General features: G+C 52.3%; 4 protein-coding genes across 4 annotated transcripts; 1 reads left to right on the forward strand and 3 right to left on the reverse strand.

Annotated features, from left to right (window-relative positions):
* Positions 1-2,166: 2,166 nt before the first annotated feature.
* BCR38DRAFT_442977 (uncharacterized protein) lies at positions 2,167-3,951 on the reverse strand. Its single transcript, XM_040860847.1, has 2 exons — positions 3,822-3,951; positions 2,167-3,770 (listed from the first exon to the last, which is right to left on the reverse strand). Exon 2 carries the CDS (start codon positions 3,674-3,676, stop codon positions 2,525-2,527), a length of 1,152 nt encoding a protein of 383 aa, XP_040713173.1. The 5' UTR covers positions 3,677-3,770; positions 3,822-3,951; the 3' UTR covers positions 2,167-2,524.
* Positions 3,952-7,704: 3,753 nt separating this feature from the next.
* On the reverse strand, positions 7,705-9,716 carry BCR38DRAFT_526459 (multicopper oxidase; the record flags this gene model as incomplete). The annotated part of the gene is made up of 3 exons (XM_040865354.1): positions 9,415-9,716; positions 8,869-9,352; positions 7,705-8,782 (listed from the first exon to the last, which is right to left on the reverse strand). The coding sequence occupies exons 1-3, from the start codon at positions 9,662-9,664 to the stop codon at positions 7,705-7,707; spliced, it is 1,812 nt and encodes a 603-aa protein (XP_040713174.1). The 5' UTR covers positions 9,665-9,716.
* Positions 9,717-10,886: 1,170 nt separating this feature from the next.
* Positions 10,887-11,902, reverse strand: BCR38DRAFT_442982 (uncharacterized protein). The gene has a single exon (XM_040860848.1). It carries the CDS (start codon positions 11,727-11,729, stop codon positions 11,034-11,036), a length of 696 nt encoding a protein of 231 aa, XP_040713175.1. The 5' UTR covers positions 11,730-11,902; the 3' UTR covers positions 10,887-11,033.
* Positions 11,903-12,674: 772 nt separating this feature from the next.
* On the forward strand, positions 12,675-13,745 carry BCR38DRAFT_412052 (uncharacterized protein; the record flags this gene model as incomplete). Its single annotated transcript, XM_040858640.1, has 1 exon — positions 12,675-13,745. The coding sequence occupies one exon, from the start codon at positions 12,675-12,677 to the stop codon at positions 13,743-13,745; it is 1,071 nt and encodes a 356-aa protein (XP_040713176.1).
* Between the last annotated feature and the right edge of the window lie 82 nt (positions 13,746-13,827).

Here is a 13,827-nt window from a genome sequence, read left to right on the forward strand (position 1 = left end):
AAATTTTCCATTCATCATTTTGCGAGCTTCGTCAATTCAATCAGGTCAGTCAGTGACTTGTGAGCGAGCTGTATTAGGATAGGTCATGTAGAAAGACGGCGTTTGCGAAATCCCGACGTCTTCTTGATTGATCTTAAACGAGTATGCTATCAACTGGTAACGTAGTCCACGGTCCAATTGCATACTTCGGCAGATTTTCGTACGCTACCACTTTGACCTGCGGTTTTTCACCACATAACTATGGTTGGTTCTTGGAATGAAAGTGATATGATTCTAGCAATACATGCGCTTCAATCTGATCCAAAATTAAGTGTACGTCGCGCTGGTCAGATCTTTAACGTACCTTTTAGAACCCTTGCGTATCGACGCGACGGTAAAACCGCTCGAGCGATTACGCGATCGCCAACGCAAAATTTGACTCCTTCCGAAGAAGAGGCAATCTTACGACATATAACCGACATATATTCGCGAGCATTTCCTTCCCGATTGAGTGGTGTTGAAGATATGGCCAACCGATTACTTCGAAGTCGCGACGCGGGACGCGTCGGCGTCAACTGGGCCTTGAGCTTCGTAAGACGACAACCAGACCTCCGGACGCGTTTAAATCGAAGGATCGACTATCAGAGAGTCCTCTGCGAAGACCCCGACGCGTATCGCGCGTGGTTTGACCTGGTACGGAATACAATTGCGAAATACGCGATCCAGGAGGAGGATATCTACAACTTCGACGAGACCGGTTTTGTGATGGGCCAAATCTCGTCCGAAATGGTCGTGACGACTTCTGATCGGCGCGGAAGGCCTAGAGCAGCTCAGAAAGGAAATCGGGAATGGGTTACAGTTATTCAAGGCGTTGGGTCGTCCGGTTATGCCCTCCCTCCGTACATCATTTTCGCCGGCAAAACCCACCTCTCGTCATGGTACGAAAACAGCCCATTACCGCCTGGTTGGGTTATCGCAGTTACTAAAAATGGCTGGACTACGAACGAGAGAGGCGAAGATTGGATAAAACACTTCGATCATCACACCAAGTCTCGTACGAAAGGTACTAATCGCCTATTGATCCTCGACGGTCACGAAAGCCATCACTCGACCGATTTCGAGGTATATTGCAAAGCTAACAATATCGTCACGCTTTGTATGCCTCCTTATTCGTCGCATAAGCTCCAGCCTCTTGATGTTGGTTGTTTTCGCGGGTTAAAAAGAGCGTACGGAAAAGAAATCGAAGATCTCGTGCGAGCACATATAAGTCATATCTCGAAAGAAGACTTTTTACCGGCGTTTTTAAACGCGTACAACGCAACTTTCACGGTTTCAAATATCCAAGGAGGTTTCCGAGGGGTAGGAATAGTTCCGTACGATGCAGATTATGTCATATCACAGCTCGATGTGAAATTACATACGCCAACACCTCCGGGTAGCTCGGCTGGTCTCCCCGTCCCCTGGGAATCAAAGACTCCGAACAACCCAACCGAAGCCCAATGACAAAGCGATTATGTGAAAAATATGATTGTACGACATTAAAATAGCTCACCAACGTCAATTTTTGCTGGAATAGATCAGATTGAGCGAGGTACAACGAAGGTTATGCATCGGCTTGCCCTTTTAGAAGGCGAGGTCGAATCACTTCGAAAGGCAAATGAGACCTTAAGTCGACGTCGCCGTGCGAAAAAAAAACAGCTACAGAGTGGAGGGTCACTTCGTAAACAAGCTGGACAGGACCTACAGTCTCAACAAGAGGTTGATGGGCAGTTACATGATGAATTTCGTCAAATTGGTGGTCGTACGAGGCGGCGAATTGCGCGTGTACGGCGCTGTAGAATCTGCGGCGAGCCCGGACATAATGCGCGCACTTGTGGAAATGATGTAGAGACGTCTGAAGATAACGATTCTGAGTAGTTTCAATTGATGATAGGCGTTGTGGTTGAATTAACTTATACATTGTCGTGTAAGGTCTGCCAAAGTGTACAATTGGACCGTGGACTACGTTAGCAAAAGTAATCTAAGCCACTACATGGTACTGGATCTTCTATTGTCCGCTGATTGGGAAAGCTCCTTTACATTTAATATACATATTGTGGAATTGGTGGCCTAAGGTCACGTGGGATACGGGCAAGATACTCAAGTGCCTTTGTGCGGCTTAGACCCCCCACCTGTACTTTCCTTCTTCACCTTCGTATGTAGCTGGAATACTAGTACCAGTGCGATTCCACACATATAGTAGAACACTAGAGCTAAGCTTTCACAAAGTTAAACTAAGACACTAATATATGCTAAGAAACATTCTAGGAATTCTATTGGTTATATCCCCGGTTTCAGAAATCCTATTTGTCAATAATTGTTTCGTACATAACACTGTCGACAAAAAGATTAATCCGAAGGCTTTGCCTTTGGATTTCAGCGTATTGAAAATTGGGGAATCTTAAGGCGAACGAAGCTTTCCCAATTTCAGTGCATTTACATACCCAGACTCGAATGCGCTGTCAGGTCTTGGATCGATATACTTCGTAATCATACATAACCACCACTAGCTGCCACCTCGACGCGAGGAGGTTGCGTCGCCGCTGTCGAGGAAGCGGTTCGTCGTCTCCTCAGCCAAGGCCTTGAGCGTGGTCCTCAAGGAAGAGGCAAGCAAAAGTAGCGCCTTTGGGGGACGGCTGGCTTGGGTGACGCTGTAGCGATGAGTGAAGAGGGTGACGACCCGGGATATGTTAGGGAGAGTACCGAGGGCCAGGACGGTGTGCTGCTCGTCGTCGAGCGCATGTCCCGCAGGCTTGAGGGTTCGCAGGGCGGCGTCGGCGGCGTCGAGGATGGCGGTGGCCAGGGACGCGGCCAGCAGAGCCGTGTCCATGTCGGCCGAGCATGGACACACGAGTATGCGAGCGGCCTGTCTGCACGCACGGGGTATTTTTTCGGCGAGCAGGTCGATGGCCGCGGTTGTCTGAGTAGTCTGAGTAGTAGTAGCCGACGGCTGCTGGCCATCGAGCCCCGCCGCGGCAAGTTTCCCGAGCGTTGCCACGGCCACGGTCGCGCAGTCGTACTCGTAGGGATTGTGCCGGACCTCGTCCACGTCCATGCCCAACGACGGGGGCTGCTCCAGGCTGCCGCCGAGGAGGCTGTCGTCTCTCATGCTCATGTTGGTGGACTGCAGGGCGTCGTTGCTTCTGGCGCCGAGGCCGGCACTCGCACTACCACTGGCACTAGCTGACGCACTCCAGCGACCCTCATCGGAGAGAGAGTTCGGCAGCGGCTCGTCGAGGTTTAGGTTTAGGTGCCACGGCGTTGGGGTTTGTTGAGGGGGCTGGGCCGGGGCCGGGGCCAGGGGCGGTGGTGCTGGTGCCGTGTAGTCGGCTCTGTCGGTCATCACGGCGTCATCGACATCACGAGCATCGCGAGCCGGGCGTCCCCCGCCTTCTTGGTCTGGAGAGCGCCGGGAACGGGGACGAGGCCTGCCAATGCGTCTAGCCGGGCTGTAGACGCAGTCGAGCAAGAGCCTGTCGCAGCGGCCGCACCGCGGGTTTCCCTTGTCGCACTTGACCTTGGCTTCGCTGCACCGGTCGCACGTCTGGCGGAGCTTCAGAAATGGGATTTTTGGGCGGACTTCGGTGACGGTGATTGTGCCGCTGCTGCGGTTGTTGTTGGTGGTATCCGGCTCGACATGATGGCTCTGAAGATCCATGACTCCTCGGTAGGCGATGAGCGCTGATGCCACGTGGATGTAAACGTAATTATATAACTCAATTAATCGGGTAGTTGTCCCAACAGATCCTCTACTATATGTAGTTATTGGTATTGACGTCCTAGCGTGGACCCCTACTACTTACGTTGTAGTAAGCGGTCAGCAGCTACCCAGAGACAAGACGGCACAGCGCAGCACTACAGTGGGCGCCTTCATCCTGACTCCTTACGACCAGACCAATCTAGCCAAAAACGAGGATGTGTCTATTATGGGCTGGATGCAACCAGACCTGCAGCTGAGAGAGGTGAGGATGGGCATGCCTGTTTTTGATACCACGTACCCCTGTCGCAAATCCGTCTGACCCTTTAAAGCAGCCCTGGGGCGCAGCTGAATATTCTGATCCCACACAGCCGTATTCTTATCTATTCGTTCCTCTGCTGTACGTGTAAGCCACAGCGCCTGTCTAAGCACATCAATCTATGCAACTAAGCGGCTCATGATCCTTAAGTACTGTGTGCCTGCACTGAACCTCAAAGTGTACATATGCTGTAACGGGGTAAGGCCGGACATCAGGGAAATAGGTTACGGGGCTAGGAGAAAGTTTATTTTCTCTTCTTTAAGAGGCACAGAGGCAGAGTAGGACACGAGTCCTCCATCTTCACGCATCATCATCCTCATCTTCATATCATCATCTCCTTCTTATCTATATCTTCACCTTCGCTTTTCAGTCAGTTATTTAGTTATTTTAGTTATTCAGCTTATCTTTACGTTCGAGATTGTGACAGGCTGTGCCTGAAATGGGATCCGGAGCTGCAAGAACCTTGCGTCCGGATCCACCAAAGGAACCATCGAGGGCATATAAAAACATGGTTTGTGTTCTCGGAAAACTCGCCTATTTTACTTTCCTCCTCACTTAGATAATTAACAGTATTTGGCCATGTTGAGCTGTATAGTTTCGCAGTGAGCCCGTCACAGAGATCCTATTATCACGATACGAGTATCAGAGGCACATCCGACCAACTCGCGCACCAGACGTATAAGAGCTTCGCTCTTATAACCAGTACCACGATCTTCGTCTGATAAGGCCCTACCATCTGGTCGCCTAATTAGCCGGGGTGTTGGTCATGTTATCCGATCCCTCGGGGGAGCAGCTCGTCAAACTCCTCCACCTCAGACCCACCATTCCTGGAACCCCCAAACACCCTCGACAAGTACATTATTCGTGGGGCATTGAAACGGGGTCAGGCGGTCAGTAGGATATACCTACCACCTAACACACTGAACAGACGGCTCCAGTACCAACAGATCCCATCTGTTGGTCTTATCAGACGAAGATCGTGGTACTGGTTATAAGAGCGAAGCTCTTATACGTCTGGTGCGCGAGTTGGTCGGATGTGCCTCTGATACTCGTATCGTGATAATAGGATCTCGAACGTAAAGATAAGCTGAATAACTAAAATAACTAAATAACTGACTGAAAAGCGAAGGTGAAGATATAGATAAGAAGGCGATGATGATATGAAGATGAGGATGATGATGCGTGAAGATGGGGGACTCGTGTCCTACTCTGCCTCTGTGCCTCTTAAAGAAGAGAAAATAGACTTTCTCCTAGCCCCGTAACCTATTTCCCTGATGTCCGGCCTTACCCCGTTACACTGGTTGTAAAAGCTTCGCTCTTACACGTCTGGTGCGCGAGTTGGTCGGATGTGCCTCTGAGACTCTCGTCGGAATGATTCTCAGAACAAGACGTCTGGCTCTGGAAGTCGAATTGAAGCTCTCACTAGCACTAGATTGCTCTGATCAGAGCAAGATACAATCCTCTGTCATTGTCAAGGCTAGGATGAGGGCAGAATAATAGGATTTCGAAAGTAGTGTCTAAGTGCACGTAGGAATGAACCGCATAATTGAAGGGCTAGCTAACTACAATAGAAAACAAAAGTCAAGTTGATTGAATAATATGATGAAAAGAGATGACGAGTTGTTGAAAGTCGTCTGTCACCACCGTGTCCCTTAAGAAGTGTGGAAGACAGGGGAGTCCTCCTGTTACACGCAAAGGTGGTCAAAGATTTGTGAGGTTGTAAAAGCATGACATTCTATCTAGTCCTATGGAGCACGAAGGTTGGACTTAGTCCCGAAGGGCTAAGTCACGTGGTAACCTTGGTGGTCTTGGCAAAGCCCACCAAGGTTGCCTAATGTCACGACCTGGGTTGCATCGCATTGGTAGAGACCTCGATTAGGTGCTATCGACGAAGATTCTACTCTAAGGAGCGAAGGAAAGAAGATGACAACTTAGGTTTGAGGGAGCGCGACTAAGTCATCCACGCTTGGCGGGGCTCCTACAAGGGTTATGATTGGCTTCCCATCTGACACTGCCATGGCAGGTGTTCCAGCTGTAAGTCACCTGGTTGTAGTGAGTCTGCGAGGGTTGACCTTCACACCTAACACCTCCCTGGCCCCCGTCACCTACTTTCCTGACGTCCGCGCTGGCCCCACTACATTATCCGTCCGTTTCTTATTATTAGTAATGTTTACCTGCTCTAACATCTTTATAGCGGAGGCATGTCTTTTCACGATAATATTATATATAGTTAATATATTCTTATATAAGCTTACCCTATTAATTAGGTTCTAGGAATTTAAATTCGGCTGTAACGGATGCAGTACAATGTAACGAGCCTGTTGTACTACCCTGATGTATCTGTCATACTATGCAGAGGGAAGGAGGAAGGAGGAAAGGAAGGAATGGCGGTGAGGTAGGGTAGCGCTGATTTGTATGCTCTTAGGTAGTGGGGCGTTTGATCTGTGCTCCCCAGAGCCAGATTCCTGCGCACAGGCCAAGCCTGTCACATCGGCTTAAGATAGGGCTAATTTTAGTAAGCTATTATATATAGAGTATTCTACTTCGAGAGAATTCGGGGGTGCTATTCTATATAGTAGTTTAATATCACAAGCTAGAATTAGGATGGGCTAGAAGGTCGCGATCGGGCCCTCCTGGATAGGCGGGCGAAATCATGACGACCCGATGGCGTTTCAACGAAACCTTCTGGGACCCTCAAATAGTGCTCAAGGCACTAAGGAAACTTGGAGGGGCAAGTTTCTTTCTTTGTATCTAATTTCTACTGGCGTTAGGAATTGACGATTGTGCCTGGCTTGTTACGCCGCGCCAGGGGTTGCAATCCTTGCCACTGTGACGGAGGAAGGAAAGGACCGATAGGTCACGTAACCTACAGGGGTGAATATGTTGGACAACTATGTTGGTTGTCCAACATATCCAAGTGGGGATCAGTGAAGGAGAGATGGGTATATAAGGGACAGGACTTCCAGGTATTTCATAGATAGACAGTCTCTACTTCAGTGATCAATCTAAGCATCAATCTAACCTATTGGTGAGGCAAACTGCCTTGACGACTCTATTCCCAGTTATCCTACTTGAATACTGTCGAATATCACGTGTGTCCAATCGAGTAGTCAGAAGTGCGTAAGATTGTATATGAATGAGGTGTGTTCTTCTCTCTGTCTTCTGCTCTCGCAAACTCCCGTTGCTCTGCCTTTTATAGATGCTTTAGAACATGTCGGTAACTTTGGTGTTACTTTTGAGAAGAGGGGTTTCTTTCGCCTTCTGAACTTTAAGTGACAATAGTCTTCTCTAGTGCCATATTATTTCTGAACCTAGGAACCAGGTGCCCTATCTGACAAATACTTCAGTTACCCAGAGCCCTATACTCCATACGTCAGACCCCGATATTATTGCTAAAGGACTCCGCAGCAGGACTTACTTACTAGCACAAACCCTTACAGACTCTTTAGTGGTTTACGCAGCTAGACTATTAGAGGTTTCGTTACAGTTATAAAAGTTAAGGAAGCATATTTTAGCGAAAAGTATGCGACTCGCTTATGAACAACGTTATACGTTTATATAGATGAAAGAGAGAATACAAGTCCGTAGTCTTCAGAAAATCTTAAGCTCTTTATGGCCCGAGGCATACGAGCCAAGATAGTGGTACATTGTTATTATTATTTCCAGTGCATCACTTATAGTTCCAGTACTCGGGCGGCACCGTCGGCCATTGGTCCACGCCGTCCTGGATCGCCATGCTCATGCCGCCCTGGAGATGGCTCTGGACGTGGCAGTGCACGAGCCAGGCGCCGGGGTTGTGGACGTGGTACCGCACCACCATCCAGGTGGGCCCCTGGAGGGCGGGTGGGGTGGTGAAGCCGTCGCGCCGCGGGGGGTCGACGAGGTTGAAGCTCTGGGGGATCTCCTTGGCTGCCTCGGCAACGCTGCTCCACTTGAAGAGGCCGTCCCCTTGCCCGAGCAGGTACATCTTGTTGCCGTGTTTGTGGATCGGGTGGGGTGGCATGGGGAAGACGACGGCCTGGAAGACGAGGTCAACCCAGGTGTCGTTCTTGGTTGTGATGGTCACGTTGTTGTGCCGCTCCGGGTCCGGGTGGAAGAGGAGCGGCGTCTCATTGTCCAGACCCATGGGGTAAATGGTGTTGTTAAGCGCCCAGTTGTAGCTCTGCCCGGCTACGCGCATCGACACCTTGACCGTCTGGTCGGCGGCCCGCGCCACGGGCGCAGGCGGGAACGCCTTCATCTTGGCCTGGTCGAAGAAGCGGACGTTGGCCGTCGTGTTGGCGCCAATATCGTTAATGTAGCCGACGGACGATTTGCTCGGCGGCGTCGCCTGCTTGGGATCGCGGTATGATAGTGTCGCGTAGCCGGTGAACATCTGCGGCATAGTGAGGGACGCCATGCGCATGGTGAAGTCACCGGGCTTGTCCAGCTTGACCATGACGGAGTAGCGGTCGCCATTAGTGATGGAGACAGCCTCGACCTCTTGCGGCTCAATATAGTCGCCGTCGACGGCGTAGATGTGCATCGGGTGCTCGTCGATGGAGAAGACGCCCGTGATGAGGCCAAAGGTGCCGATGAGGTCGAAGGCGACCCACGTCTCATTGGCGTAGTCCCCCTTGCTTACCTTGATGACCTCGCGCGGAGCGTTGGTGGCGGTGCACTCGTCAAATATGTCGGGAGGTATAGCCGACAGGTTCGTCTGCTTACCATTTGCTTGGACGTTGGCGATGACGGAGGCCGGCAGGCACCTGCGGAGGCGTTAATGTTAGGGTTAGGGATACATTATTAGCACGGGGGCTGGTGGGGGAGACTTTTGGCTCGGTACTGTACTTACCCCTTGGCGGTAAAGGCCGTCTTGTTGCCCAGCTGCAGAAATAGACGCTGCTCGGCTGTTAGCAGCGAGGCGATCTTCTCGGGCGCCCAGCAGTCGACCCGCCCCTTGCCGTTGATCAGGATTGAATCGTAGCAGGGCGTCTCAAGGCCGGACTTGACGTTGATTTCCCACCCCTGTTCCGACGTGACGTGCCGGTGGTCCGAGAGCATGAGGGGCTTGACGTCGGCCTCGGCCTGCTTCATGGCGCGGACCACCGCCGGATCCTTAGAGATCTTGTCAAAGGGCCTGGCGGCGCTGGCCTCGGGGTGGATGACGATGGGGCCGTACATGCCGTCGTTGAGTTGGCCTTGATGGTGCGAGTGATACCAGTACGAGCCGGCCTGCGTGGCCTTCCACCGGTAGACGAAGCTCGCGCCGGGCTGTATCTGCCGCTGGGAGAGGCCGGGCACGCCGTCCGACCAGGGCGTGTGGAGCATCTCGATGCCTGTGCTACGTCAGCCTTTCTATTCCTGTCCCTGTCGTCCTCGCGCGGGCTGCCTGACTGACCGTGATAGTGCAACGTGGTGTTGAAGGGCATCTTGTTGTGCACCGTGACTTCGACGTCGTCCCCGTAGTTCATCTCGAGCGGCGGCCCAGGGAATTGGCCGTTGGTCAGGATCATCTTCTTCTCGAAGCCATCGGGAGCATGCTTCTCCCACGTCAGGGTCAGCTCGAAGGGCTTCAGCTCGGCGTGGCAGGTAGGCAGCGCGGACAGCAGGGCCCACGTGAGCGAAGTAAGACCTTGCCTGAACCACATTTTGGCAATGGAACGAAGAAAAAAAAAGCTACTGATCCTCGCGCGTGGGAAGTTCGAGGATGTATCCATCGTGCTGGGGCATAGGCGTATATAAGCGCCCGGACGAGCTGCCTTGGATCGGCGTTGGTGAGGGCCTCGGCAGCCTGCGACCATGCTGTCTATCATCCGCATCCACGGTTGCATCCTGTCCAGCGGGCCGGTTCAATTTTGCGAACCTTGTCGTTTGTGTCCCAAGGGAGATAAATCCCCATGCCCTTCTCAGCATTCTTCAGATGAGGCTTGGGCTCCGAGCTGACAGCTAGGTTAGACTAGGCTAGGAGTGATCCCTCTCTGCGCCAAACCGGAAGGATCGCTTTCTTCACCCCACCTTTTTGCCTGTTGGGGGCAGTTCCTCGGGTTCCGGGAGTGAGGGAGGGGGCTTCGCTACATCTAAAAAGTGATTCCAGCAACCGGGAAACTGTGGATTTCGCTGGGGCGCCGTGTAGCCCCGTTTCGTCCCGCTATGCATATGCACCGGGTCGGCTCCCGACAAGCGACATACATTCGCCGAGACCAACAGACTGGGGAAATTGACAAGACTCTTCGTCAGCTTCACCTTAGGGCTAGGCCAAGGTTAACAACTGACTACATTGTAGTGCGTTAACCCCCGTAGGCGTCACGGAGAGCCTTGTAGGCCCTGTAACCTAGCGGGCTTGTAGACCTAATAGCTATTAAATACGTACAGTAGCAATGCACTATATAACGCAACAATACACAGTACAGCAACTAGCAATGCAGCTATAAACAAGCCAATTAATGGCTGCTTGTAGCAATACTGGATTGCGGCTACCATAGCCAATTAGCTATTGTAGCTGCTAGAAAAGGCCAAGCAGATATAAAACGGAAGTCGTGTGAGTAGCGCAGCTCGTTGTGAAGACCGGGACTATCATACGTCGCACTGTTAAAAGGGGTGCGTTTGTCTCCTGCGCATACTACAATGTAGTTGACATGTAGCCGCCGTCACCTGCTTGTAGTGACCGGCGGAGTTGTTGAAGAGCCAGGCAAGCACAAGCGGCACGCTGCTATATATGCCAGACGCCATCAGAAAGGTCATACCGTACTTCGCCCCAGAGTTGTCGCTGATGTTGGCAATGGCGGCGTAGCCGACGATCGCAATAAGCATAGGTAGTGTAGAGGTTAGCATAGACACGAGCCTTGGAGCAAAGGGTTCTTGCGAGAGAGGATTTGGAAGTGTTTTTCTATTATTTCAAGCTCTTAATTCATTCCTGCTATTAGTGCCTCTTTCATCAAACATGTCTTAACCCTAAGTTTCTTCCGTCACAGCAATATTCCCCAATACTCTCCCAATTTGACGACTTCCTCGGCGGCATCAATCCCTTATAACTACTGCCTCTTTGATGAAGAGTCCTTCGACTGCAACCTTGACCAGGAATCTCGCCGCACTAGACACACTCACGCTGTCGGCCATGCGCATTCCGACACCGTTGCTGCCCAGCGTTTGCACGTCTGCCTTGGTGTCGGCCGGCTTTTGCTTCTTCGGATCGTCAAATTCCAGCCTCGAAGCCCTTACAAGAGTCCAATCCATCTTTGTCAACCGAATCTCCTTATCTACGAGGTCATGATCCTCGAGTGCGTACTTGACGTTAGTCCAGCCCATAAATGCCTTGGAAAGCCACGGTAGCTTAGCCCATGAGTCCCCGACACCTGCTGTCGACATGACTACAATGCGTCGGATGCCGGCATTCCCCATAACCTCGCAAACATTGGCGCACGAGTCGGCGAGGAAGCGAGGAGGTGAGAGCTGGGACGCGAAAGGGCTCTCGGACTTGCGGACTGCGTTCAACGTGATGATGGCCGCAGAAGGTATCAAGGAAGACGCCGCGGAGAGAGCGGTTTGTATGTCCGACTTTGATAGTGGCGAGCCAGTGACGATGGTGAGGCCAGCACGAGGGGAGAGGCTGCCAGCGGTACGGACGAGGGCTACCGCTGTATGACCTTGAGAGAGTAATTCAGATACGACGTGCTTGCCGGTGCGCCCAGTGGCACCGAGGAGGAGGAAATGCATGGTAGTATTCGACAATGAGAGGTACTGCTGCGTATTCGTCTGCCTGAGCTTGTGAGGAGACGAGAAAACAGGTTCACTACAAAAGGGGGACGAGGGTGCGGATGCATTTAACTGACATGACGGGCCCTGTAATTGACCTGCCGGGCGAGAAAACTCGCTTATATCGGTCAAAGTACAGAGAAATGCCTTGTGTACCGCGTACGGTGTGGGGGCTGCAGTCGGTCGGGGTTTTGAGGCTCGGACCCCTATCGGCACTCCATATGCTGATTGGTTTGTTCGGTCCGCATACTGCAAACGGAAGCGGCACGCAATAGATACACACATCCCACCGACCGATTTGTTCCTTCTTTAACTACCTTGAAATGCGCTCTATCAATGTAATCGAGAGGAGGAGGATACGAAGACTTCGGCTAGCCAATCGCGATCGTGCAATAAAACCTTACATTTACACCGAAGCTACATTTGCAAGTTCGTCTCCGCTCGCTATTCAGCGTTGCTTCCAATAAAGAACATTCTCACTTCTGCATTCAGAGTGTTGCTTCTCATGCAGGGTCACTGTGTCTAATAGCGCTCTGTAGTGCCGCTAGCCTTCTCGCCCCTAACTTGCGCTACTATCTGTGAGACCCGCTCAGCTGACGCTATGGACAATTTTTCCCCCGAATTGATCCGTTCAGTCCTGTTTGGAGCGTATGCAGTCACATTGTGGTGCATAGATGTGACATTCCTTCGTAAGCAGTATGTAAGCTACCTACACAAATCCTGCCTGGTCGTTGCAACCTTATTGACCAGAACGCCATCTATTGATGAAGCTGAGCGTATACTCCGTCGGGTGGCGGCAGGTAAGGTTCATAAGAGAAGACGTGTTTCCGCAGCTCTGGGAGCCTCCCTGCACCTGCAGAATGCCGACAAGAACACGATGCGACAACGACTTGTCTTTCACGCCAGATGTCTTTTATGCCAGACTTGTTCTCCTTACTCCCCACAGCCGAAGATGACCTGGCCTTGCCGAATGGCGACACAGCGTGGGTGTTTGAGACGGATGCCGACCCCGCGCCGATGCAAATGCAGTTCTCCGACTTTGGGTTCACTGACATTGACATCCCCGATGTCCCCGACCTAGCCGATCTTGTTTCCGTTCAGGACTTGCCGGAAGGTTACCAGACGTCGAATGGCTCCTCCTTATCCGTGCCTGTATCCCGATCAACGTCTACCTCGCCGGCCTTGTTTTTAAGTTCGTCGTCGTCATTGCCTTCTCCTCGCTTCCCGGTCGTAGTCGAGGCTCAGCCGCCCATGGGACAAGTCCAGGCCAATCTTCTCTGCCGGTCTCAGAGGTGCGGGTCTGAGACATGCCTCACAACAGCTCTTCGCACCCTGATGACCCTGCACATTGCCCACTCGGCGTGCCTGAGTGCCCATCGAGAGGCCCCGACGGTCCAGCAGGCCTGGAAAATGGAGACGGTGCTGTCCGCGAATAAGGACGTCGTCGCCAGCATGGGTCCGATTTTGGCCTGCCCCTGCTCGGCCAAGTCGCTGGTGCAGCTGTTGCTGCTCAGCATCTGCGGCAACCTCATTGCCTGGAATAGCGCCATGATCAGTGCTGATCTCAAGCAGCAAGGCGACGATCCATTCTCTCCAGCAGGCGCTTTGACTGCCGGCCCCACCCAGGCTCCCAGGGCGCGCGTCCTGCCCCAGCCCATCACCATCGGACAGCACCAGATCAACGGCAAACTCGGCCGAGTCCTCCACACCCAGATCATGGCAGGCGAATTGCGTATGCTTGAAGGCCTCGTCGAGGCTCTGTCCCGCCGCTTCTGCGAGGCGCCAGGGTCAGATGGCACCTCCAGCACCTCTCCCGTCGCCACGGACATGAGGAATGCCAACGGCCGCCCCAGTACTTCCCGGGATGCCCCTTCGTTTCAGTCAAAAGGTCTCTCCTACAACGTGCACCGCCACATCATCTCGTCGTTGCGTACACGACTGGAGAATACGCGGGCCAAGACTTTTTCTCAGGGCTAGAGCTAGGCCAAGCAGCCCTAATCGGTCGGCGGCAGGGTGGTTTCTGGCCATAGTCAGAGACAGGGAAACAAGGCTCGACATA

This window comes from Pseudomassariella vexata, assembly GCF_002105095.1.
Source record: "Pseudomassariella vexata strain CBS 129021 chromosome Unknown BCR38scaffold_11, whole genome shotgun sequence".
NCBI lineage: Eukaryota > Fungi > Ascomycota > Sordariomycetes > Amphisphaeriales > Pseudomassariaceae > Pseudomassariella > Pseudomassariella vexata.